Source organism: Canis aureus, chromosome 6 (genome assembly GCF_053574225.1).
Source record: "Canis aureus isolate CA01 chromosome 6, VMU_Caureus_v.1.0, whole genome shotgun sequence".
Taxonomy (NCBI): Eukaryota; Metazoa; Chordata; class Mammalia; order Carnivora; family Canidae; genus Canis; species Canis aureus.
Window position 1 is genome coordinate 1,238,008 of NC_135616.1, and position 22,506 is coordinate 1,260,513.

At 56.2% G+C, this 22,506-nt stretch overlaps 1 protein-coding gene across 6 annotated transcripts in view; it reads right to left on the minus strand.

The window, feature by feature from the left end:
• Window positions 1-1,450: 1,450 nt before the first annotated feature.
• Window positions 1,451-22,506, minus strand: part of SMAD7 (SMAD family member 7) — a 29,385-nt gene continuing 8,329 nt past the window's right edge. For 2 of the 6 annotated variants that reach the window (XM_077899786.1, XM_077899785.1), the window contains exons 4-6: window positions 9,582-9,628; window positions 3,433-3,472; window positions 2,971-3,338 (exon numbers count right to left, since the gene is read on the minus strand). In XM_077899786.1, the coding sequence (XP_077755912.1) occupies window positions 3,106-3,338; window positions 3,433-3,472; window positions 9,582-9,628 (320 nt within the window). In that variant the 3' untranslated portion in view covers window positions 2,971-3,105. Of the gene's footprint in view, window positions 3,473-9,581; window positions 9,629-19,031; window positions 19,113-22,506 lie in introns of all 6 variants that reach the window. The other 4 variants (XM_077899782.1, XM_077899781.1, XM_077899784.1 and 1 more) reach the window with 2 other exon arrangements.

Consider the following 22,506-nt stretch of genomic DNA (forward strand, 5'->3'; position numbering starts at 1 on the left):
AGACATGGGATTTTACACTTATTCTGGGTTGCAGAACTAGAATGGAGGCGGGTTTCACTTCAACTGATAAAAAGCAAAAAGCTGCTCTGAGAGGTAGTGAGCTCCCCGTCACCTCATGTGAATAAGGCTGGCCCAGACCATTTGGCACTAACGCTCCCACATAAATGAACATGTACTAATATTTCTCACTATGCAACTCTGTTGTAGCCCTTTTGACTGAGATGGCGGTGCCGGGAGGCCGCATGGCTTTGTGTCATTACTTGGCAAAATAAAATATTGATAATCCTACTTTGACCCTCCAGAAAGGTTTTTTGAAATTGTACCGGTTTGTGATATACATAGTCTTTTTTAGTATTTTATTTGAGAGACAGAGGGAGCACGAGCACAGGGAGGGGCAGAGGGAGAAACCCATTCGTGGTTGAGCAGGGCTGGATCCCAGGACCCTGAGATCATAACCTGAGCAGAAGGCAGAGGCTTCACCGACTGAGCCCCCCAGGCGCCCCTGTGATGTACAAAATCTTAACCCCCACCTCTGAGACCTCCTCCCTGGATCTTGGGTTCAAGACACCAACACAGACACCCACACAACCCTGTTTGGTGCCCACTGCTTCCGCCAAAGGCCTTGAATCCAAAACCTAGTTCAGATCAAGCAGAAATCCCAGGGGCAGGGCTGGGAGGGATTCACCAGCAGACAGGGACTGGTCACGAAGAGCTCAGGCAGAATGGGGAGAGGTCATAGAGTAGGACCTGGACTGTTCCCAGAGGCCTGCTCCACCTTCTGGACCCGCCTGGTCCCTCTGCCCACCACCAACACCCAACCCCCAGCAACCTTCCCTCCAGGTCGTCAGCCTTCGGGGAAGCGGTTTCAAAATCCAGGGTGGCAGGGTGGCAGGGACCCCCTCTGTGAAAGGCGCAGTGGGGTTCAGGATTTAACTGGATGGACCCAGGTTCCTGGGATCACAATAACCCCACTCCCGCCCCATATCCCAGTGCAACCTCCTTCCCAATCAGCTGAGATGGCATTCCCTCCCAACTCTGAGAGGTGAAGGATTACCTGCTTGGGGCACCTGGTGGCTCAGTGATTGAGCGTCTCCTTTTAGTCCAGGATGTGATCCTGGGGCCCTGGGATCACATCCTGCAACAGGCTCCCTGCATGGAGCCTTCTTCCTCTGCCTGTGTCTCTCTCATGAGTAGGAAAAACCACCCTATTGGTCAGGGGTCCCTGAGGTCAACAAATTAAGGACACCTGCCAGCTGCACCCTAGAGTCGCTGGTGCTAACAGGAGGCGGCCCTGTGGCTACAGAACAGAGGCTGGGACAGCAGGCTGCGCTGGGTGTCTCCTCTGTGGCCCCTCCCCTTCCTCCCCAAGAGAGGAGACCCACCCCACTGTCCCGGACTCCCATGCACCCCTCCCGACTCCCCTCCCACCAGAAGGACATGGAATCAAGGATACATTTTAAAAATTGTTTAATGGAACATAAACTCCTTTAGAAAAACATTCAGCCAGGTGATAACACCCATAGAAAAAAACACCAATCTCGTGTTTATCTTTTTTAATTTGGCATTTGTTATTTGCATTTATATTAAAGCAAAGTGCATCTTTTCTTTATTTTTCTTGTTTATACACATTGCACAATACATAAATAATGATGCTTATAAAACGTCTTTATATTTACAAGTAATAATATATTTATATATAACATAAAATACATTTTTTTCTTTAATAAATCTCAGGGTTTTTTTTTTCCAGGAGTCCTTTCTCTCTCAAAGCACTACAATGCTAAATTTCCAATGAGAATGCTTCTCTTGTTCATTTAAACCTTTGTAGTTAGAAAAATAGCTTATGTTAAAGTCTAAACATGCTCATTGAGCTAAGAGCAGTGTCAACGTATCATACGAGTGTATGAGTTGTAGGAGAAATGAAAGAGTTAGGTGTCAGCCCAGGGCGGTACCTTGGGTTATGATGGACCGAATCCTTCTTGGTGGGAAGGGGTTGCTGCTGAGAAGTCTCCCCTCCCAGGGCTGCTCCCCTGGCTGGTCTAACAGCAGAGCTCAACACGTGGGCGGCAGAGGGGAGGAAAGTGCTGAGCTGGTTTTCGGGGGCGGGGGGGGGGGGGGGGGGGGGATCTGATGTGACCAGAGCAGGGGAGAGGCTGAGGGGCTGCAGAGGGCCCTGGGTGGGCACCAGTGCGGCGGGGCGGCCGGGCAGCCCTCAGGAAGCCCATCTCAGATATACCCAGGAACAGATGGCCAAAAAGGAGAGACGCAACAAGGACAGCAGGGCGGCTGGAGGGGAGTCGGACAAGGAGGAAACAACTGGTTCTGGTTCAGCCTCTTGTGGGGCTGCTTCTAAGAAGCCCGCAGACAGACCCATGTCCTAGAAGGGGAGAAGCGGGGATTCCCTGGAGAGTGGGGGACGGAGCCCGGCTTCTGGCTGTCTGGAACCTCAGCCGCCAGCTTACCCGGGGTCCTGCCTCTGTCCCCCGAGCCTGTCCAGAGGCAGGAGGGAGGGACACAGCATGGGGGACCACAAGCTACTGGCACAGACACCTGAAGGAGACGCCCGACGCATGCATACTCGCCCAGACACAGGAATCCAGGGACCCCCGCCCCCCAAAGTGAGGGCCTGCTGCCCATTCTGATGCTGTGTGTGGTGGTGCGGATGGCTGCTTCCCCTTTTCTTCCCGGGGTGTCCTGCCAGCCAAGCCCCCCCCCCCCCCCCCCCAGAGCCTCCCTCCACGGACAATTCTTTTCATAAGCTATTTCTCAAAGAACAAAACAGAACATAAACAGGAACGACAAGGAGGGGCGGGGGGGGGGGGGCGGGCATAAAAACAACACACTGACCGACCAAAGAGTTTGCATGAAAAGCAAGCACTCGGGAGGAAGTATTAGCAGCAAAGTAGTTTGGGCCGGGCCGGCTGTGCCCACGGCTACCGGCTGTTGAAGATGACCTCCAGCCAGCACGGGCAGCTGCTGATGAACTGGCGCGTGTAGCACTGGCCCCAGCCCTTCACGAAGCTGATCTGCACGGTGAAGCCAGTCCACGGCTGCTGCGTGAACTCGTGGTCATTGGGCCGCCGCAGGCTGTACGCCTTCTCGTAGTCAAAAGCCTTGATGGAGAAACCGGGGAACACTTTGTGCACCAACAGCGTCCTGGAGTCCGGGTTGTCCAGTGTGGCCGACTTGATGAAGATGGGGTAACTGCTGCGGTTGTATACCCACACGCCGTCCACCTCCCGCGTCAGCTGGATGCCGCAGCCGATCTTGCTCCGCACCTTTTGCACCAGCTGACTCTTGTTGTCCGAGTTGAGCTGTCCGAGGCAAAAGCCATTCCCCTGAGGTAGATCATAGAAGATATCCAGGGAGGGCTCCTGGACGCAGTAGAGCCTCCCCACTCTCGTCTTCTCCTCCCAGTATGCCACCACGCACCAGTGTGACCGATCCCCAGGCTCCAGAAGAAGTTGGGAATCTGTAAGACACGATGGTGGACGCGGTTGGTGGTGATGGCAGCACTGGCTGGGGGGACACTTCCTCCACCCATCAAGGCACGGGGACACCCACACGTAGCCCCACACCACCCAGGCTCTCCTGAGGGGCGGGGGTGGTGGGGCTGCCAGCCCTGCAGTCCTGATACCGCCTGGTACCGGGGCCCAGTGACGGAAGAACCCGCACTTCAACACAGGGCTCACTGGGGGCTCCACCTCCCTCCACCCCCGCCTTCATCGGGTCAGGGACCCAGGAAGCCAGCCCGTTTGCCTGTGGGGCCAAAGGAAGCCCATCCCTGTAGAACCCAGGAGCCAGGGAACTTCAGTCTAGCTTCACTGGCCCTGGTTCCGGGACAAGAGAAGGCCTTCCAGATGGCCTAGAGTCACGGACTTCAAAAGTCAACGCAACGGGAAAGGCTCGCTGCTCTTGTCCCTGGTCCTTGTCCTCAGGAGAAAACCAGGGTCCAGAAAGCCTGTTGGGCGGGTCCCCAGATGACAGACACAGCCAGACCCGGAACCCGAGTCTCCAGGGCCACCTACGGGGCGGTCTCTGCATGCGTCCCCAACTTCTCAGATGAGCACCTCGCCCGTGAAGGAGCGCTATCTGGTAAAAATGAAACTGCAGGTGGTTTGGGGCAAAAGCGTCTATCTTTCTAATAGAAGAAAATCAGCTCTCAGTGTGTCTGTGAGCAGCAGCCTTGGACACAAAGGGTGAATTCACTGGAAACGCCAAATCACAGCACGCAGACTGGTGTTAACCCAGACTACTTTGACGAAGCTTCCTCCAGCCCAGACAGATTATGTGTCTGAAAGGGGCTGACCTTCCCTGCCTGTACCTCCTCTCCCCCCGCCCCGTCCCCCCACCCAGAACCAGGAGACACCTTGCCCTGCTCCACATCCCCCCGACACCGGGGGCCCCTCCCAGTCTCCCTAGACTCGGTTCTCCCCGCAGGCAGCCAGCAGGCTGGGGTGATTCTGGGAAGGTGACTTTCCTAAACAGGCGCTGGGAGCTTTAAGGGGGGGGGGATACAGAGGTAGAGGGAGCCCCAGTGGCTGGCATTCCAACTCCTCCTTAAGCTGGAGCCAGCAGGGCAGGCCTCAGACTGGGAACCATAAATCTCCCCAGCCGGGCCAGGCTGCAGGAACGCTGTGGTTTGTGGTGGCAGGGTGGGGACCGGAAGTCTTGTATTTGTTAACAAAAATGGGGAAAGGCAGGCGGCAGAGGCCTCCTGCCTTCCCCTGCAGCCCTAGCTTCTCACTCACTGGGGGTTCGGGGCCCAAAGGTGGGGGTTGGCCGTGAGAGGGGGTGGGGTTTTTTTGGTTTGTTTGGCCTCTGATTTTGGAACAACAGAGGGTGGATGCTGGTGGCTCCACCGTATAGCCTGGCAGCAGAGGGGTGCAGGCGGCCTCAGGGACCCATTTTCTGCTGCCCCAGGAGGCTGGGTAGAGCCAGGGCAGCTCAGCACACAACTGCTTCCAACCTTTACAGGCATGTTAGGACCTGGGAACTAGGCAGCTCCATTTTTTTTTTTTTTTTTTTTTTTTTTGCGGAGGGGAGCAGCAGCCAGCCTCGCACCTCCGGAGGTGTTCTGTAAAGTCTGTTCTGTGAGTTAGTACAAGCATGCACTGTGACCACGGAGGCAGATGCCACCGGCCTCCTCAAAGGCCTACCGGGACAGCCACCCAAAACGGGGAAGCCCAGGGCTCACTGCTCTCCCTCCATCCCCTCCCTCTGAAAATCCACCCCGGAACCCTGGCCCATCACCCCCAAAACATGGGTCTCTGTAAAGCACAAGTGTGTCCAACGAGCGTGAACACACGTGTGTGTTATGTGAGCATGTGTGTGTTTGCGTGCGTACTCTGGAACATATGGAAAAACAAGAGAAGGACATGGGCTCCAAGCAGAGGTGACTCATCAGGCATTAACTTGTTTCTGCAAAGTATCCATCAACTGCTAATAAACTCGTGAGTGCTGGCAATCTTTGAACTCTTGTCGAGGGAGTTCAGCTCTGAAGGCTACACCAAAGACCCATAATATCCATGTAAATAATACTCTGGCGAGTTTGCTTGAGTTTGCTTGAACGGAGAAAGCCCTCTTCTGGAGGGCCGGGGAGACCGCCCTGCTGTTTTGGGGAGGAGGGTGTTTTGAAACGTAAGAAGCTCTGGCTCATGATCCCCTCACAGGGCAACAAAGCTGGTCTGGAAAGAGGACTGGGGGAGTCGCGGGGCAGGAGGTTCAGGAGACCCTCGGTGGAGCTTCGCCAGGGGCACGGTCCCCCTGAAACCTGGCCCCCCGCAGGCCCCAGGAAGAGAAGGGGAGGGGGACAGGGTGCAGGGGGGCTGGACCTGAGGTTGGAGGACTGGCCTGAGCCCTGGGGGGGGAGGGGGAGTGTTCTTGGCGGTTCTCTTTCATCTGTGCAGCCTGCCAGACATCCCTGGAAAAAGCCTTTTTCTGTTGAGCTTAATGGCCCAGCCCAGATAAACAGCGGTGTACTGGGTGTCCCCGTGTGCGACAGCGACCCCCATAAGGCCACGGGGAGACGAGCTGCCACCGCAGGACCCTGCCGGGCTCCCTCCTCCTGCAGGCCTGTCTGCTGTCACCCCCACGTCACCCCCGCGCCCCGGCCGTGCCCCGGCGCCCGCTACCCCTTCCTCCTCACTGCTCCTGGACTATCTATGCCACAAAAACATGCTCCCCGGCAAGACCATGGCACCAGCGGGGGCCTCCTCTGCGCAGCACACTTCTGGGGGCCCGGGACAGCTGCTATGTGGCCGGCTCAGGGCCTCACCCCCAAATTTCCCACCATTTGGGCTCCTTTCTGGGAAACACTCAGCATCACCTTCAGAGAAGCATAGTTCCCTGAACTGGGCCACAGCTCACAGGCGGCTCCCCACAAAGGTCCATGCTGTGCTCCTCAGGGGGCTTCCCTGGCCTGGGGCGAGGAGCTGAGGGGCTGAGAGGCTCCTGCCCAGAAGTCTCCTTCCCTCCAAGGACTAAGGAAGCGGCTCAGGAGCCTGACGTTGGCTTCTCCTCCCGGTTGCTGATACAGAACCTCCAAAGGCAAGACTCACAGGCCCTTGTTAACTCTCCCCAGCTTTACAACCTTTTCCGGTATTTTCAGCAACTTCTCTCCCTCCTCAGAAAACTATACAGGGGCTTGTTTTAAAACTATTTGTGCATTTTAAAGCATCCAAAAGAAAAGCTGTGTTGTAAAAAGCCAACTAATCAGATGCCTGCTCACAACTTTTTCTTTTTTATTACAGTTGAGGGAATTTTTGGAGCAACCCCAGAAAAATGTTGAATCTGCCTAAAATTCCTTTAAAGGTTGTTCCCCCCCCCATTCCTCATTTCCCTTAAAGCATAAAAACCTCCCCTTTAAAAGGAAGGGGGGTGGGTGTCGAGAGGGAACGGATTTTGCTTGTGTTTGCACTTGCACGAGGGAAGACCACTTTAACAAGGAGCTCCCTGCCTCTTACAAAGAGTTATTTAATTACCCTGGTCATGAATGAACAGACCTGACCCTTTTCGAGGACGGGAGGCTCATGAAGGACTCTCGTGGCCCAGGGTTCTCAATGGCACCGGGTGACCAGCCCTTGGGATTTTACGTTTTCACTTGAAGGTGCTGGGGGCATGAAGAGAAAAACGGCAGGAGGCTGGAGGAGAGACCCAGCTCAGTGCCTCAGTCATACCACTTCTGGTCTCCAGCTTACGGAGCTGATTACGGGGGCCAGAGAGGCTGACCTGCTGCCAAAGCACCCAGGGGGACTGTGAGGGCAGGGCGTGCACGGGAGCGAGGCCAAAGAGGGATCCCCGCGATCCTGGCCTCTGGGGATGGGAACACAGTGGGGAGCAGGCCACTTCGGGCAGCCCCAGGGCTGGGGCCTCTGGGTTAGAAGTGCCCCAGGGCTGGGAGTAAAAGGGGTGCAAAGGGGGCTCTGACCCATCCCGACCTCTGTGAGGCACTGGGTCTCCCCTGGAATCTGCCAATGGGACTCGGCCTGCACACACACACACACACACACACCCCCGCTGGCCCCACACCTGGACGCAGGGCACGGGGACGCGGGGCAGGGCCGGCCGCCCGCAGGCAGGTGGGTGGGTGAGGGCAAGCAAAGGGCATCAGTGAGTGGGAGACGCACAAGGTGAGCCTGGCAACCCCAGAACGCAAACACGGCCCCGCCTCGCCCGCCGCGGGTCCAGGGTCCTCCCTCTGCAGGACTCAGGCGCCACCAGCGGTTGCCTCATCCTCCCCCCACCTCAGACATCTCAAAGGTTAACAGCTCCCGTCGGCCCTGTTCCCCACCCAGCTCAGGAAACTGGTTGCTCGGGCAGCCGCAGGCCCACTCCTGGGACAAGGACCGAGATAACAGGGCGACCCAGTGCCCATCTGTCCCGTCGGCTCTCAGCCCCAGTCCCGGGGGAGCCCGCGCGCCCCTGGTCCGGGACGCCAATGACCCAGCGCTAGAATAGACGCCTCAAAACCAGCTCAGGGGTCTGGGCCCGATTCGCGGTCTGGGGTGAGTCCCTATCTACAACCTCACCCGGCAGCACCAAAGATTCTGCCAAGGTCCCCTCGATTCCCCCGGAGGGCAGCCCGGGCGACCCTGGGGTTTGGAGACAGTTACCAGGCGGCAGGGTTGAAACAAACCCGAGACCTTTCCGGTTTACCCTGCACACACTCAGACAACCATCAGCTCTCCCCCAAGTGCCTCCACCGAGGACAGGAGGTGGTGGATTCTGGCTGGCCCAAGGCAGGACTGAGAAAGTGGGGTTGTTTTCAGGGCTCTGCAACAACATCACCTCCAGGGAGGTGGCCGGACTGGGGCGTACACGGCCTGCTTCAAAGGCCGGGGTACTTGCTTGGGTCCCCGTGGCCCAACCAGCCGAGCTCCCCCCAGACCCACCCCCAGGGAACTCTGGTGTTGTGCAATACCCACTGCCCCCCAGCTATGGAGCCAGACACCCCATGCAGGCCAAACTCCATGGTGCCTTGGTGGGGGCTTAGGCTTTTCCCTAAAACAGAGCTCCCACTGCCAGCCTAGGGCTCTTAGGACAACCTGACCCAAAGTGGCCAGGGGCCAGGACCTGGCTTGTGCCTGTACATGCTGGTCTCATCTCTCAGACATCTTGTCTTAGGTTCTCTGGCTGCTTAGAAAATGCTACCCACCCCCTCTGCCCCCAACCCCACAGGGAAGAGAACAGTCTGGCCCATGCCCAAACCTAAGAAGCGTTTACTATGTAACAGGCCCAGGTGGAAGGGGTTCATCCTGAGAACCCCATGAGGTGGCTTCCTACTACTGTCTTCATGCTAAGGAAGGGGAAAGGGGCACAGAGCACTAGCCAGAGCTGGAACCCAAGGCCAGAACACGGGCCGGTCTGAGCCACAGTGGGCAGCCAGCTCAGACCTCTCAGGCTACTGGCCCTCTCCGAATACTAGAGGGTGAAAAAATCAGTGTCCTTCAGAACACGCTTTGGAAACGTGATGCCTACGTTAGGGCTGAGCGTAGGGTCCAGATCCCCTGCGCCTAGTGGGGAATGGACTGGTTTCTTTGCCAGCAAGCACTGGACTATCTTGGCCGAGTGGCCTGCCCTCCTGGGGGCTCTGTGTGACCTGTCCCTAACTATTAGGAAGGAGGCCGGGGCACCACAGGCGCCCTTTGAGCTCTACACTCTCAGGTTACCCTCTGGGATTCCCAGAAGTGCCCAATCAGTATTAACACTCGTTCCATTTGTTTTTACTGCCTCCAGGAGAATAAGAAAATCGCTCTGGGGAGCCAGGGCACATTTTTGCATTTGATTTGCAACGATAAGGCAAAAAAAAAAAAAAAAAAAAAAAAAAACCCAGAGGGGAAAAGAGATTTGAGTCAGATTTTGCTGCACCCACCTACAGACCAATTGATTTCTTTTTTAAACTTTGGGAGTTCCAAAACCGTGTTCTTTTTGTCCCGTCGTTCCCAGCCCTGGGGAGAAGGTGGATTCCCCAGGCGACGGTCTGCTCATCACCACCATGCTTCCAGAGTCCACCCAGGCCTGGCGCCCTCAAGCTTCTCCCCCATCACCGCCCTGCCTCCCGCGAGCTCTCTGGAGCTTACCGATTTGGCAGATCCTGCTGGTCTAGAAGACTGATTCGTGACTGTGCCTTACAGACAAATTATGATGAGTAATCGGTTACTAAAGCTACAGTGGACCCCCCTTGCTCCCCAAACGGGCCCCACCCGGCTCCCAAGACCCTTCAAATGTCCAAGGCTATGGCTCCCCGCCAGGGGGTCCCTCCTAAGAGCAGTATTTGGCCAGCAGAGAATATAATTGAGGGTAGTGGCGGGCAGGGGAGGGAAGCCACACAAATCAAAAGCTCCCGTCTGTCTCGCCAGCCGGGCTGACACGGCTTCCTGTGCCCCAGCCTTCCGCCATGCAAATTATAGCGTGTACCCGGCTGCCTGCCTTCTGAGGAGGCCAGCTCTGCCCGGCTCCAAGAGGACTCAGAGGAAGGGTGGGGACTCCCGGCCCGGCCAACTCCATTCATAATATTTACAGTAAATGGGCCTCTCTGGCTGTTGGTGGTGTGCACCCAGCCTCATCATTTCAAGTTTGAATTTCAAGACACTTCCCCTCCATTACGCATCATAAAGTTCCCACCGTTACCTCCCCGCCCCCCGCCGAAATAACTCAGCAACTCTCTTCAGAAAGGGGGTTCACACACCTGCATACGTATACAGCCCCCCAGACCTGCATGGCGGCATCTGCCCCACTGGGTAGGATCCTAGCCACTCCCAGGAAGACCCAACAAGAGGTGGGACCACCGCACCACAGGAAGATGTCCAAGACCAAGCCTGAAACTCCCCCACTCACCTCCCTTCTGGGGAGACACCGACCCCCACTCCTCCTGCAAATTCCACATGTGGACTCCCAAGGGGGAATGCACACACAAATTCAACAAAAAAATCTCTTAAGCCACCCAAAGGTCCCTCATTTTCACCTGTGTTGACCCTCTCTGGGTATGTGGCTACTGCATGTTCAAGCTCAGTAAGAATCTTAATAAAAATGGATGCAAATGTCAAGGACGCGACCCCCAGAGGTACAGAAAGACCAGTTCTCGCCTGGTCGGGCCGGTCTGGGGGCTCTGCAGCGGGCTGTGGGCCCCGCTCTAATAACACCCTGTGCACACTGACCTCCAGTGCCCTGACTGGCAGGACAATATTCCAGGACCCAGACACAGGCCCAGTCCTGCCTTCCCCCCTGCCGCCCCCCCCCCCCCCCCACAGCTCCAGCTCCACTCCAGCTTTTCTAGAGGGTAGGAAAACCGGCAAAGACGTGGAAAAACACAGGGAGAAACAAAAGTCCTTTTCATCCCTCCCCTCCCCCAGCTCCCCTTGTTCCATAACAATTATGAAAACTGTTGGATGGGATGGCATTTTGAACATTTACTGCATTCCGGGCCCATACATTCCAGTGCAGGATCTGATGGAAAAGCCTCCTCTGACCAGCTCCTGGCTCCCCCACCCCCCTCCCTGCTCGCTCCCAGAGCCCGTCATTCCTTCTCTTTCTTTACAACCCAACACCAGGGCCTGGCCAGGCCAGGCCCACACTGTACTCAGGGAAAAACAACACTACGACAGACTGGAGACAGTGTGCAGACTGGAAAAGTTAATCATTACTTCTGTCTACCTCTGTAATCTAATCTCTCTGGCTTTGACACACTTGCTGTTCAGCCATCTCAGCCCTTTCACCCCCAAAGCACCCAGGGCCTCCCAGGCCCCGGGCCCGCCCTGGGCCCTCCCTGTGAAGGAAGAATGAAGTCTCCCCCACCCTGGACTACATGGGAAGGCCCCTGGAGTCTACCATAAATCGCCAGCTGCTCTGTGCCCCACATTTTAGAGGACTCTGGGAGCCTCATCAATTTGGGTTCCAATCTGGCTTGTAGGGCTTGTAAGAGAGTCAGGGCACCCCGGCCCCCACACCCCTCCCCGCCAGGGCTCCCCCTCCAACCCACAAGTAGGATGGCCAGTCTGAGTCCCCCACCCCGTGCTGCCCTGGGCCACCAGCCCACAGACACACAAGACAAGATGGCTCTGCCCTCTGATGCGGCCTCAAAAACTCAACCTAGAGATACCATGTGACCCAGAAATTCCACTTCTGGATGTATATCCAGGAAGAGTCTGGAATAGATTATTTACATACCCATGGCCACAGCAACATCGTTCACCAACAGCTAAAAAGTGAAAGCAGCCCAAGTGCGTCCACTGAAGGATGAAGGAATAAAGACAGACACACACACAGGAAGAAATGACACTCTGGTGCGGCTATGACACGGATAAACCGCGAGGCCACTGCGCAGAGTGAATAAGCCAGCCCCAGAAGGTCAAATACGGGATGATTCCACCGCATACCATCCTATGCGGTACCTACCTAAAGCAGCCAAATTCAGAGATGGAAAGGAAACCGGGGGCTGCCAGGAGCCCGGGCTGCGGGGGGCAGTTAGGGTTTTGTGGGGACAGAGTCTCATTTTGGGAAAGCGAAGAGGTCCTGGAGAGGGATGGTAGGAAGGCTGCATGGCGACGTGATGGACCTATGCCACTGAGCTGTCTGCCTCAAAATGGGACCCGATGGGAAATGTTGGGCATATTTTGCCCAGAAAGAAGTTGGAAGGGAAAAGAAAGGAGGTGGAAAGGGAGAAAGGAAAAAGAGACAAAACAGTAAAGAGAAGGCCCTGCCTCTCCCTCATGTTTTCCTGTGCTCCCCTGAACCTACTGGCCTTCAGTACAGGAGACCCACCCGGAAGGCTTCCGCCCATCACAAGGATAAAGGCCCCCTGGAAATGTATGCAAATTTTTGGTATGCATATGTATTTTTATGGGGAAAGATTCCACGACTTTCACTCATTCTTGGGAGAGTCTGTGAGCCAAAAATGCAAAGAACTATAATCTTTTTATTCGAGAATGCAAGAGGCCATCAGCTACCCACCACCTCAGCAACAGGGGGTCTCATTTCTATCCGCCCTCAAATCCAAGAACCAAAGAGCACAGGTCACAGGATGCCTTGCAAGATTACCGCAAGGGGTCTGAGGTGGGACCAGGTCCAACCTCTTATTCTGCGGATGAGGAAACTGAGCTTTAGGGCAGGTAAGGCCCAGCAGGTCGGCGAAAGGCAAAAAGCCTGGCCTTCACCCAAGAGAAGTGGGCTAGCCCCTCGGGAGAGACAGCTGGTAGGGGGTGCTCCCCTCGGCGGTCATTCTCTGGGTCCTCTCCCCAGAGAGCCCAGGAGTTGGGGAGGGGAGGGACTGGATTCTGAATCTAGGCAGGCCCCCCAACCCCAGGCTTCTTCTCCAGGAAACACCCCCGCCATGGGGTTTTAACTGTGGTCCCCCTGAGCTGGAGCTGGCCATGGGGCCAATCTACTTCGAAGGGCTGTACAGGGCACCCAGCTTGCAGGAAGACCCAGTTCTCTCGGCTCTGGGTTACTGATTAACGAGGGGGAGGGGCTGTGCTGGCTGAGAGGCTGCCCGGGTCTCTCCCCCGTGCCCTCTCAAGACCCTTCCCCTGCCCCCACCCCACAAGGTCACTTAGCCTCCTAGGGAAGGAGATGCTTCCAGGTCACCAGGTGCTTGAGAGCCGTGGAAGCAGAGGGACAGGGTGCCAGGGACCACCGCTCCCCCCCGCAGTGGCAAACGCGGAGAGGCGAGAGTCCACAGGGCAGCACAGCCCCGCGTCATAAGGTTTCTGTTCCTGTTGAGCGACCATCCCAAGTTCAAAGTGAAAACGAACAAACCCGGGGGCCGCTCACAGGCCCTGGCCAGGGAGCCAGCGATGCGAGCTGCCTTCCGACACCAACTCCTGGCCTGACAGGATGAAACTGCAGCGGGCATGAGTTCGCTCCTCTCTGCCCAGATCAAACCCCACGCCCGGCCAGTTCCCTGGTGGTTCTGGCCGGTGGGGACCACAGCAGGGCGAGAAGACACATTGAATCAGTGACCTCCACGAACGGGGGGCGGTGCAGGGGGCAGGGTGAGCGTGGAAATGAACACACTTCAGTCGCTGCTGGTTAGATGGCCTCGCCCAAAACCGCCCACGGGCCGGGGGCCTCCCTCACCTCACTGGCACCGCAGACGTGGGCCTGTCCAGCACACTGGAAGTTAAAAAGCAAGAATGGGTCTTCGTGAGAATCAAGCCCTCTGGGGTTCTAAAGGAAAGTCAAGATCCAGGGCTTCAAAGGTGGCCCACCTGCCCTGTGGCTGCCAAGACATCCTAAGAGCATCCTTCCAGAGCCTGTGTCTGTGCTGACCTCACCGCCCCCCCCCCCACCTGCAGGCACCCTCCACGGGCCTAGGCGCTCGTCCCACAGCACAGCCAGTGCACGGCGGGTCACCTCCACTCTGGCGGGTCACCTCCACTCCGTACTGGGCTCCCGGTACAACCAGGGCCTGGATTCTGAAGTCTCCCTCGTAATGTCACTGCTATTATCTTAACAATCAAGGCGGCCCGGGGTGGGGGTGGAGCCGGAGGAGACAGACCTGTGCATATCCACAGCTTTGTTTTATCTCCACTCTCAACAGACCACACAACCAAAGCAGAGGCAGAGGCAGAAGCCGATGACAGGAAAGCCCTGCCTGCCCTGCGTGCTCAGACAATCACCCCAGGGGCCCATCCCTACACCTCTGCGCGTCTGACAACACCTCACCCCATGGCCCAGCTCCGAGCCCAGGGGCCCTGGCTCCTTCAGGCCTGTAGAGAAACTGCCTGAGAAGCTGCCCTCCTTCTGGACTCCCCACAGAGCCACGGCCTGCACAAGAGCCCTCTACCTCGCTGACCCGGTGACACCTCCAGATGTACCTATTCGTCCTTCCCTGGAGGGGGGGGGGCCCAAATCTGCATGCTCCACACCTTGCAGAGCCTGGCACACAGTAGGTGCTCAATAAATCATCGGTGAACCAATGAACCAGACAGACACATGCTATGCTGGCTTCTCCCCAAGCAGCCGGCCCACCCAGCTTTGCACCTGCCCCCCACCCCGGGGGGGTGCAGAACAAGGAAAGGCTGCTGGGAGGGGACCATGGCTTCCAGGCAGGGGTCCAGCAAAGCCCAGGCCGCAGCCCAGGTCCCCCAGGTGCACCTCCTTCCCCGCTAGCCTAGCTGCGGCAGACCCAAAGAGGTGTTTCCAAGCCCGGCGCCGGCCCGGCAACCTCCGTGGGCACACCACCTGCCCACAGCATTCTGCTTGGCGTCCTGCTCTGTTTGGACAAGTTCCGCTCTCCGAGTGTTCAACAATGCTCTTACACACCCCAGGGCTCTTGTTGGGTTATGAAAACAAAACAATGCACGCTAAGGGTAAAAACAGCTAGGACGGGCGGGGGGCAGGAGTGAGGGGGGAGCAAGCGAGAGCCACACACAGACGTGGCTTTCTGGTCTCCATCCTCGAGGGGCCCTCGGCAGCACGGGCCCGGGCACTGGCCCATGTCCCCAGAACAGTGACATCATCGAAGAGAGGCCTCAGGAGCCCAGAGATAAGTAAATGGAAACCTGTGTTTTTACACTCAGGACAATATACACCTACTTCTCCGGGCCGCGTGGGGCTGCGGCGAGCCCTCCTTCTGCGGAAGCTTCTGGGTGTGAGCCACACCATCTATCCCCTTGCCCCGGGGCAGAGCACAGCTGTACCAGGGGAGCCCTGAAGCCTGCTTCCCTTCATCGCCTCATGAAAGCGCCCTAGAAACAGTCTCAGAAGGTAAGGAATTTCTGGGGGTGGCGGGGGAGGACTCGGCTCCAAGACCGGAAAAGGTGGGGTTTTCCAGGTTTCCTAACGTGGGTGCCCGGCATGGGCAGGTGGGGAGTCAAGGCTGGGGTGGAACACTGAGGGCACGAGCAAGTTCTTATCCATCCCCCTGACCAAAAAAATAATAAGAGGGTTTTTTTTCCCCCTTTTGCAAGTTAAAAGTGAGCAAATGACATTGGGTGGGGCTCCGTGTGGAGGACCTCACGCAGCCAAACCAAAATTCACTTCCAGCCAAGGGCTGCTTGGCCTCACCATTTGGGGAAGGACGCCGAAAAAGTCATGAAAGATTCTTTAGTCAACCAGGAAATAAGGCTGCAGTTAACATTTCAACTGAAGGTGACCTTTCTGGTCAAATATTTTTTTAAATAATAAAAATAACATAAAGTTCTCAAACAGCCCCTTTCTTAAAGAAAATGGCCTAAAAGTTCTCGTGGGAGTGGAAGGGAAGGAGGAGGGAGAAAACCCAACAAAACAACCCCAACCCCCCCTTTCCCCCCACTCCCCCGCCAGGGCTGGCGTCCTCATAGCTGCTACCTTTCACGGACAACTTTTTTCTGGAGTTCTTCTTATAAAAGGCATGATGCAATTTCCTGTCTCATCCCAATATTTCCTGTTCTCTTACAAGGTGAAAGTTATCACTCTGTTTTAAACAACTGTCCTCCACTCCGCAGAAAGTTCCTTTCTCCATCCAGCGCCCCATTCCCAGCATAAGATCTCCCCACCTTAGCGTATAAATGCGATTGCGATCGTGTTCTTTAAAGAACCGGCTTGAGTATAAAAAGCCTCCATCTCCGTGTGGCAGACAGTATCCCGGATGGTAAGTCCCCCACCCCAGGTCCCCAAGGACACCCCACGGGGAGACATGGAAGGGGCCGGGGGCAGCCCAGCGTGTTTGGGTAGAGCCGTGGCCGACAAAGTCAATGTTGCTTTCTTGGTGTGTTAGCCACTAAATTGAGAACTGTGCCTCAGCAGTTAATAATATCTTCCTGCTGAAAATAGCCCAGAGAGGAAGCCTCTCTGTGACAGTAGGCACCCGGCCAGACTCTGGGTTAGCCATTCAACACCGAGGAGGAAGATGGTAGGACCAGTGGTGACCTCCCAGTGGCCGTGCTGTACAGTAACCTTTCACGACGCTCCTGCGGAGGGAGGGCTCCCGGGCAAGCCACCCGCCTCCCTCAGCGGCCCTATAAACCTCCGTGGGGCTGTCCCACGGCCCAGGGGCCCCGGCAGAGGTGGGGGAGGGGTCTGGGTGACCAAGAGGGGGGGCGGGGGGCCAGAAGGCCAGGGGCCCCAGGCTTCAGAGGACAGCTCCTGCATGGGTCTTGCTTTCTCATCCCTGGGCTGACCAGGCAGCAGGCAACCAGGCCGGGGAGCCCAGGAGGGGAACAGCATGTGGGGCAGAGAAGGAACAAGTGCACTCACTTCCCCTGCAGAAAGGTCAAGCTCGGAAAGAACCACAGGGAACTTTCCTGCCTCTGGTTTCTGCAACCCACAAGGAAAAGGGAAGGTTGGAAAAAAAAAAAAAAAAAAAATCACACCGAGAAGGGTCAGCTTCTGCCGGCTTCTTCAGGGAGTTAAAGACTCAGAGAAGACAGGCTCCCGGACTATCAAGGGGAGCCCCCCCCCCAACCTAGGAAACCTCTGCGGTACTTTGGGAAGAAGTGTCTGTCAACAGTAGATCCCAGGCACCTAACCCAAGTCTCTCCACTTACATTCTCTGGAATCACCATTCTTGATCATCCAAGTATCTGCGTGCATTTACAAAAAGCCAGCGCAGGTCACTGCTTTTAAAAATTGAGGTAAAATACACGTAACACTGAGCACCAGTGAGGTGGAGTGCGTTCACACAGCCGCGTAACCACCACCACTACAGAGTTCCAGAACACTGCTACCACTGCCAGAGAAACTCCGTCCTGCCGTCACCTTTACAATGTCATTAACAACAGCTAAGTCGACAGGAGGAAGGTGCAAAGTCAATGCACCTCGTCAAGTTTCTCCAATCAAGCAGAAATCTTATTTGAGAAGAGGCTCCTTAAGCCAAGATAGTCAAATCCTTCGCTACGAGAGAGAATACACAGGATCACAGAAAACCAGCCCGGCCACCAAGAGAAGCCACCAGACAGTCCCCGCAGGGACACACACCCCTCCACACATTCCACCGGGGGTTCCTCAATGTGTCAGCACGCTTGCAGTCACCTGGGGGGAGGTTCAAAAAATACTGATGCTGGGCCCCCATCCGCACACCGTGATTCGGGAGATCCCAGGGGTTCACATGCACAGGCAAGTCTGGGACCACCACCCCAGGCTGGTCTCCCCCACCTGCTCTGAAGTTGCCACTCCAGGTTCCAAGCCCAGACCGAAGTGAACAGCAGCAGGGCAATCACAGCAAACTGGCAAGAGCAGTACTTCAATACAGTAACAGCAACAATAAACATGCAAAGGAAGCCAAACTTGAGCACGACTCTGGCATTTCTTCGCTTTCCACTGCCCTACTGGCTCGAGCTTGCCGCAGACGCCCCACAGGCCCACGAGTCCGCCCGGCTGCGGCCAGGCTCTGCTAAGGAGGCCCAAGGGGGGCAGTGAGACGTAAGGTGCTAGATCTTAGCCCGAAGCTGAGCCGGAACCTGGCCTTCACCTGGCCCCCCACCCCCGCCCCTCTGCTGGGAGGCCCTGTTCTGCCTGTCTCTGCGACAGGACGCAGGAGGCAGAAGCCCCTCTGGTCGGGCCAGGAGAGCAGCCTGGATCTGCTGCAGAGACTTTCAGTGCGGTCTCCCTGTACTTAACCCCTGCCCGACTACTTCATTCTTGGAAGGACAAAAGGGGTTTCATGAGTGAGCCCTCATCTGGGGCCGAGAGCATGGCCGCAAGCATCGCAGACACCTGAGCAGACACCAGTCCAGGACTGGTCTTCACCAGGGGTGGGTGTGCACCAGGTGAGCTGGCCCAGGCCCGAGTCATTACCCTGGCATTTAGTGAGATGTGGGCTGGGTCCCTAGAGATCCAGACTGTCTGGATCTGGTGGGGGAAGGGAGTGCGTAGGTAAGGAGCTCACTCGTGGTCACACGTGCTGGTCCATCGGACTCCCCCCAAAGCCCATGTGCTCTCGGCCACTTGGATGAGCTCAATTCACCACCACCACGACGGCCACCCCTGGCATTAGAGACCTCAGGGAGCCCACACGCTGCGTGTTCCCAGGCAGAAGGAGACATGAAAAATAGCAACAGGCACCCGGGTCCAGATTCCCAGGGTGCCATCACCATTACAAGCCAGACAATAAGTAATTGTTCCCATGGAGCTCATGAACTTTGCTTAACAAGATGGAGCGACCTTTCCTAAGCTACTTGGTTTGGGCCTAAATTGACCATGGGACTGAGTCAGAGCACATTTCCAGATTAACTAGGTAATTCTGTAGACTCTTCTTTCTCTGCGGCTATCACAGATGCCAGCAGGGACCAAAGAGAGAGAAGGAGGAGACAAGTTCCAGGAGTGCCCGCTGACCTAAGGACACTTCCATCACCCACAAGTGGGAATCAGAAGCTATACATGGATCTTAAGACCCTCCCTTGGGCGGGTGTCTCTCCAGTAAGCAGGACTGCACGGCCAGAGTTGAGGCTCTCCCTCCCCCACCCCCGACCCCACAGGACACGTCCAGTCCGTACCTATGTCACCACTCCCTCCCACCCTTCCTTGAATTTCATGGTGGCATCGCTCTTGAAGTTTAAATAACTACAAATTGCTGGCCTCCAATCCCTGCCTCAACCCAGGGAGGCACTTACTGCTAAGGCCCAGCCAGCTCCAGACGCTAACGTGTACAGGAGGAGGATGAAGGAGGGGTCTGTAGCCAAACACCCCAGAACCTGCAGATGAAAGACAGTGTCCCTCAGCCTGCCCAAACCAGGAGAGCAGATGAACTCAGTGAAAGCCCCACCAGAACTCCAGGTGGAGGCTGCAAAGATAGCAGCTTCTAGCACATGCTTTTGATTACCCATGATACAGTGAAGGCTCTGAGAGCAAAACCTTCCACCTTGTACCAGCTAGCCATGCCTAGAAGCTTCCCCCCTGTACCAGACCCCTTCAATGTGGGTATTCCTGGGCCAGGACACATTCCAGGAGCAAGGGCCTACCCTGGAGTTGCATGCCTTTCGAAGGGCACTACACACACAGAGCCTAAGTGGGGGGCGCCTAAATCAGAGTTCAGAACTCATACACTAACCCCCCCACCCCCAAAGTGCATACCCTTTCTGCCCACCTACCCCAGGCTTGTCTCACAGCCTGCCTGTGGGCACCTGCCTGCTCGCGCATCTGTGCACGGGATCGTCTATCTGTCCGTCTGCAACACACACGCGCTGCACATGCGCGCGCGCGCGCGCGCGCGCACACACACACACACACACACACACACACACACCATGCACCAAGCAATCCATCTGTCTCAGAGAGCCGGCTGTCAGAAATGAAAGTACAATCTCCTGGAACCGAGTCCCAACCTTCTAAAAATGTGCCGTCTTCCCAGACTGAGGAAACTTGCAGGGGTGGGGTATGTTTCGCTGCAAGTACCGCAGGCCTGGGCCATTGCCTCCCGGCCAGACCCAAGCTGCAAGGCTAGATTCCAAATGCAGCCGGAGGGCCTGCTCCCAGGACTCCCACCCGCCCACTCCCCTTCCCTGCAGGGGAGGGACGGGCCAGCCACGGAGTCACGGAGTCACCCCGGCAGTTCAGGAGGGGAATGCCTTTGAGCATACCCCCACCCCCACCTCCGAGGCACCACATTTTCACATTTGGCTGTTTTTTCTTTCCCTTCTTCCTTTGCCAAGAGAATCAAGCCCTGGCTCCCACTCCCGACCTTCCTCCCACCCTAAACTGAGCCCCATTCATTAAGCCCGCTCTCAGCCAGGGCAGGACAGGAAGGAACACAGAACACAGGGCCTGTGAAAGAGATACTCAGAGAGGTTATTGCAAGGGGGAGGAGGACAGATCCTTGCGGGCCAGGGCGCCTTCACCACTCCCCACCTTGATGCCCACTTGCCCTCCCACTTCCTGAAGCCAGCTCCCAGCGTCCAGCTTCTGCTGACCCCTTCCCTGGGCAGCCCCCACCGGCCTCATCCTCCGAGGCAGACACACCCAGGCCACCCCCCTCCCCTGCCCACAGGAAGATCAACTTGGGAAGGAGGTTTGGACTCACTCCATTTGCAAAAACCCCCGTCCTGGCCCTGGGCCACTAACTCATCTTTTAGGGGGCACTCTCGCTACAAAGGGTGTAGCCCTGGATTTTGTCCACGCCCATCATCTCCCCTCCTGATACCCCCAAGCCACTGGGCACCAACCCAAAAATCTAAGTTTCTTCAATTTCCCCCCACAGTACATTATTAATAAACTGTTCCAACTCTGAACAGAAAGAAGAAAGAGCTCAAACTTTGAAGCCTTGGGAATTAGTAAATTAAGAGCTAAAATTCAAAACAAATGCTCTTTCATGTGGAGGCCCCCTGGTCTTTTTCCTTTTGCAGTTTTGTTAAAGCATTCGATCCCTTCAGAGACAACCACGCCTCCCTAGCAGCTCCTTCGTAATCTAAATGGTTGCAATTACCTGAGGGGGTGGGGATGACGGGGAGCAGTGAATCATTGTTTGACGCCACCACCCCCCACCTGGTGTCTTTCTAGGACCGGGAGAGCTTTGGGAAACGCAAAGCCCACCCATCTCCAAGTCCAAAGGCGTCGACTGGGGCGTGCGGTGGCTCTCGGGCCACCCTCAGGCCAAGGGAGGAGATGCTCGGGCCGGTGTCGTCATCGTTTCCCCCAGCAGAGGAGACAGATGAGATGTTATCAATAACAATAAGACAACCCTTCCGAAAAGCCCCCTTTCAAAAGCTACCACTTCCCTTGCTTATTTCATGTGGTTCGAAGGGGCTGGGCCTCCTCCCTACACGTTCAGGATTTAAAAAATAAACCCATCTAACAACATCCTGAGTGCGTTGCTCGGCCCAGACCCCTCTTCTCTCCTGGGCCTTGCTTCTTTCAGGAACTTTCTCAGCCTTAGAAAGCAGAAAAAAACGCAGTCCCGTGTGTGTTCCCCCATCCCGTTCTTGCAGGTTCCCCTTCCTCCCCCACTGCGGGAGTCTCCCCCCCAGAAGCTCCCACCCCTCTCCAGGTCCTCTTCTTCCTGCTCACTCCTCATTAGGATCTTTGTGTAAACGATACCCTCCCCGCAGACAACAGAGTGTATAGTGCACTGAAATAAAAACAAACAGGGGTCTTCCTAGAGGTTCTCGGGGAGCTCAGTTCCTGGAGGGGGGAGCCTGGGAGGGGCTGCCCAGGATGAGCTGAGCACGACGGACCAGGCATGGAGGGCCTGACCCATCAGAGGTCACCTCGCAAAAGTGGGCACACCACAGTCCGCACCCCCTCCCCGATGCGATAACTTTACTGCTTCCATCTGAGCAGCCAGGATCCTAGGCAGCGTCGCAAAGCGAGAACAACGAACGCAGGGAATTCTGTGCAATTTCGCCCGCACCCCCTCCCTCGGTTCACTTTCCCTCTTGCTTTAGCTAGCTCTCAGAAAATCTACTGATGCCAACACGGGGTGGGAAGGTCAGGGGGAATTAGGGCATCTTTTGAAAAAGGGGGAAATGCTTCCCACTCTTACGTTGCTAGAGTTTCTCCAAGTTTCTGCCTCTCTTCTCCTGCCCCCCCCAGGGACAATGATGCTCAGGCTACCCGATGCCCCTCCCTCAATCCCATAACCCTCCAGCACTGGCATTCCAGTGCCCGTGCGCCCCCAGGCAAACCTTCCCACCGGGGTAGCACCACCTCCATCCTGTAGGGCCCCCAGACGTGCCCTACAGAATCCTGCACTAAGCTAGACTGGGAATTAAAACCTGCCCAGGGCAGCCCTGGTGGCGCAGCGGTTTAGCGCTGCCTGCAGCCCGGGGCGTGATCCTGGAGACCCTGGATCAAGTCCCATGTCGGGCTCTCTGCATGGTGCCTGCTTCTCCCTCTGCCTGTGTCTCTGCATCTCTATGAATAAATAAATAAAATCTTAAAAAAAAAAAAAAAAAAAAAAACCTGCCCAGAAGCATCCAGAACATCTATGCAGAACTTCCACCCTACACTCAAGATCTTTCTTCAAGTTCCCAAAAGGTGGATCCATCCCCTTTCAAGGCACTTGATGCACTAAGGACAAATGGGGAAAAAAAAAAAAAAAAGAATTTAAACCTGTGACACCAAAGTAGGCAAGTGGAAGCCCCTCGAGCCGGG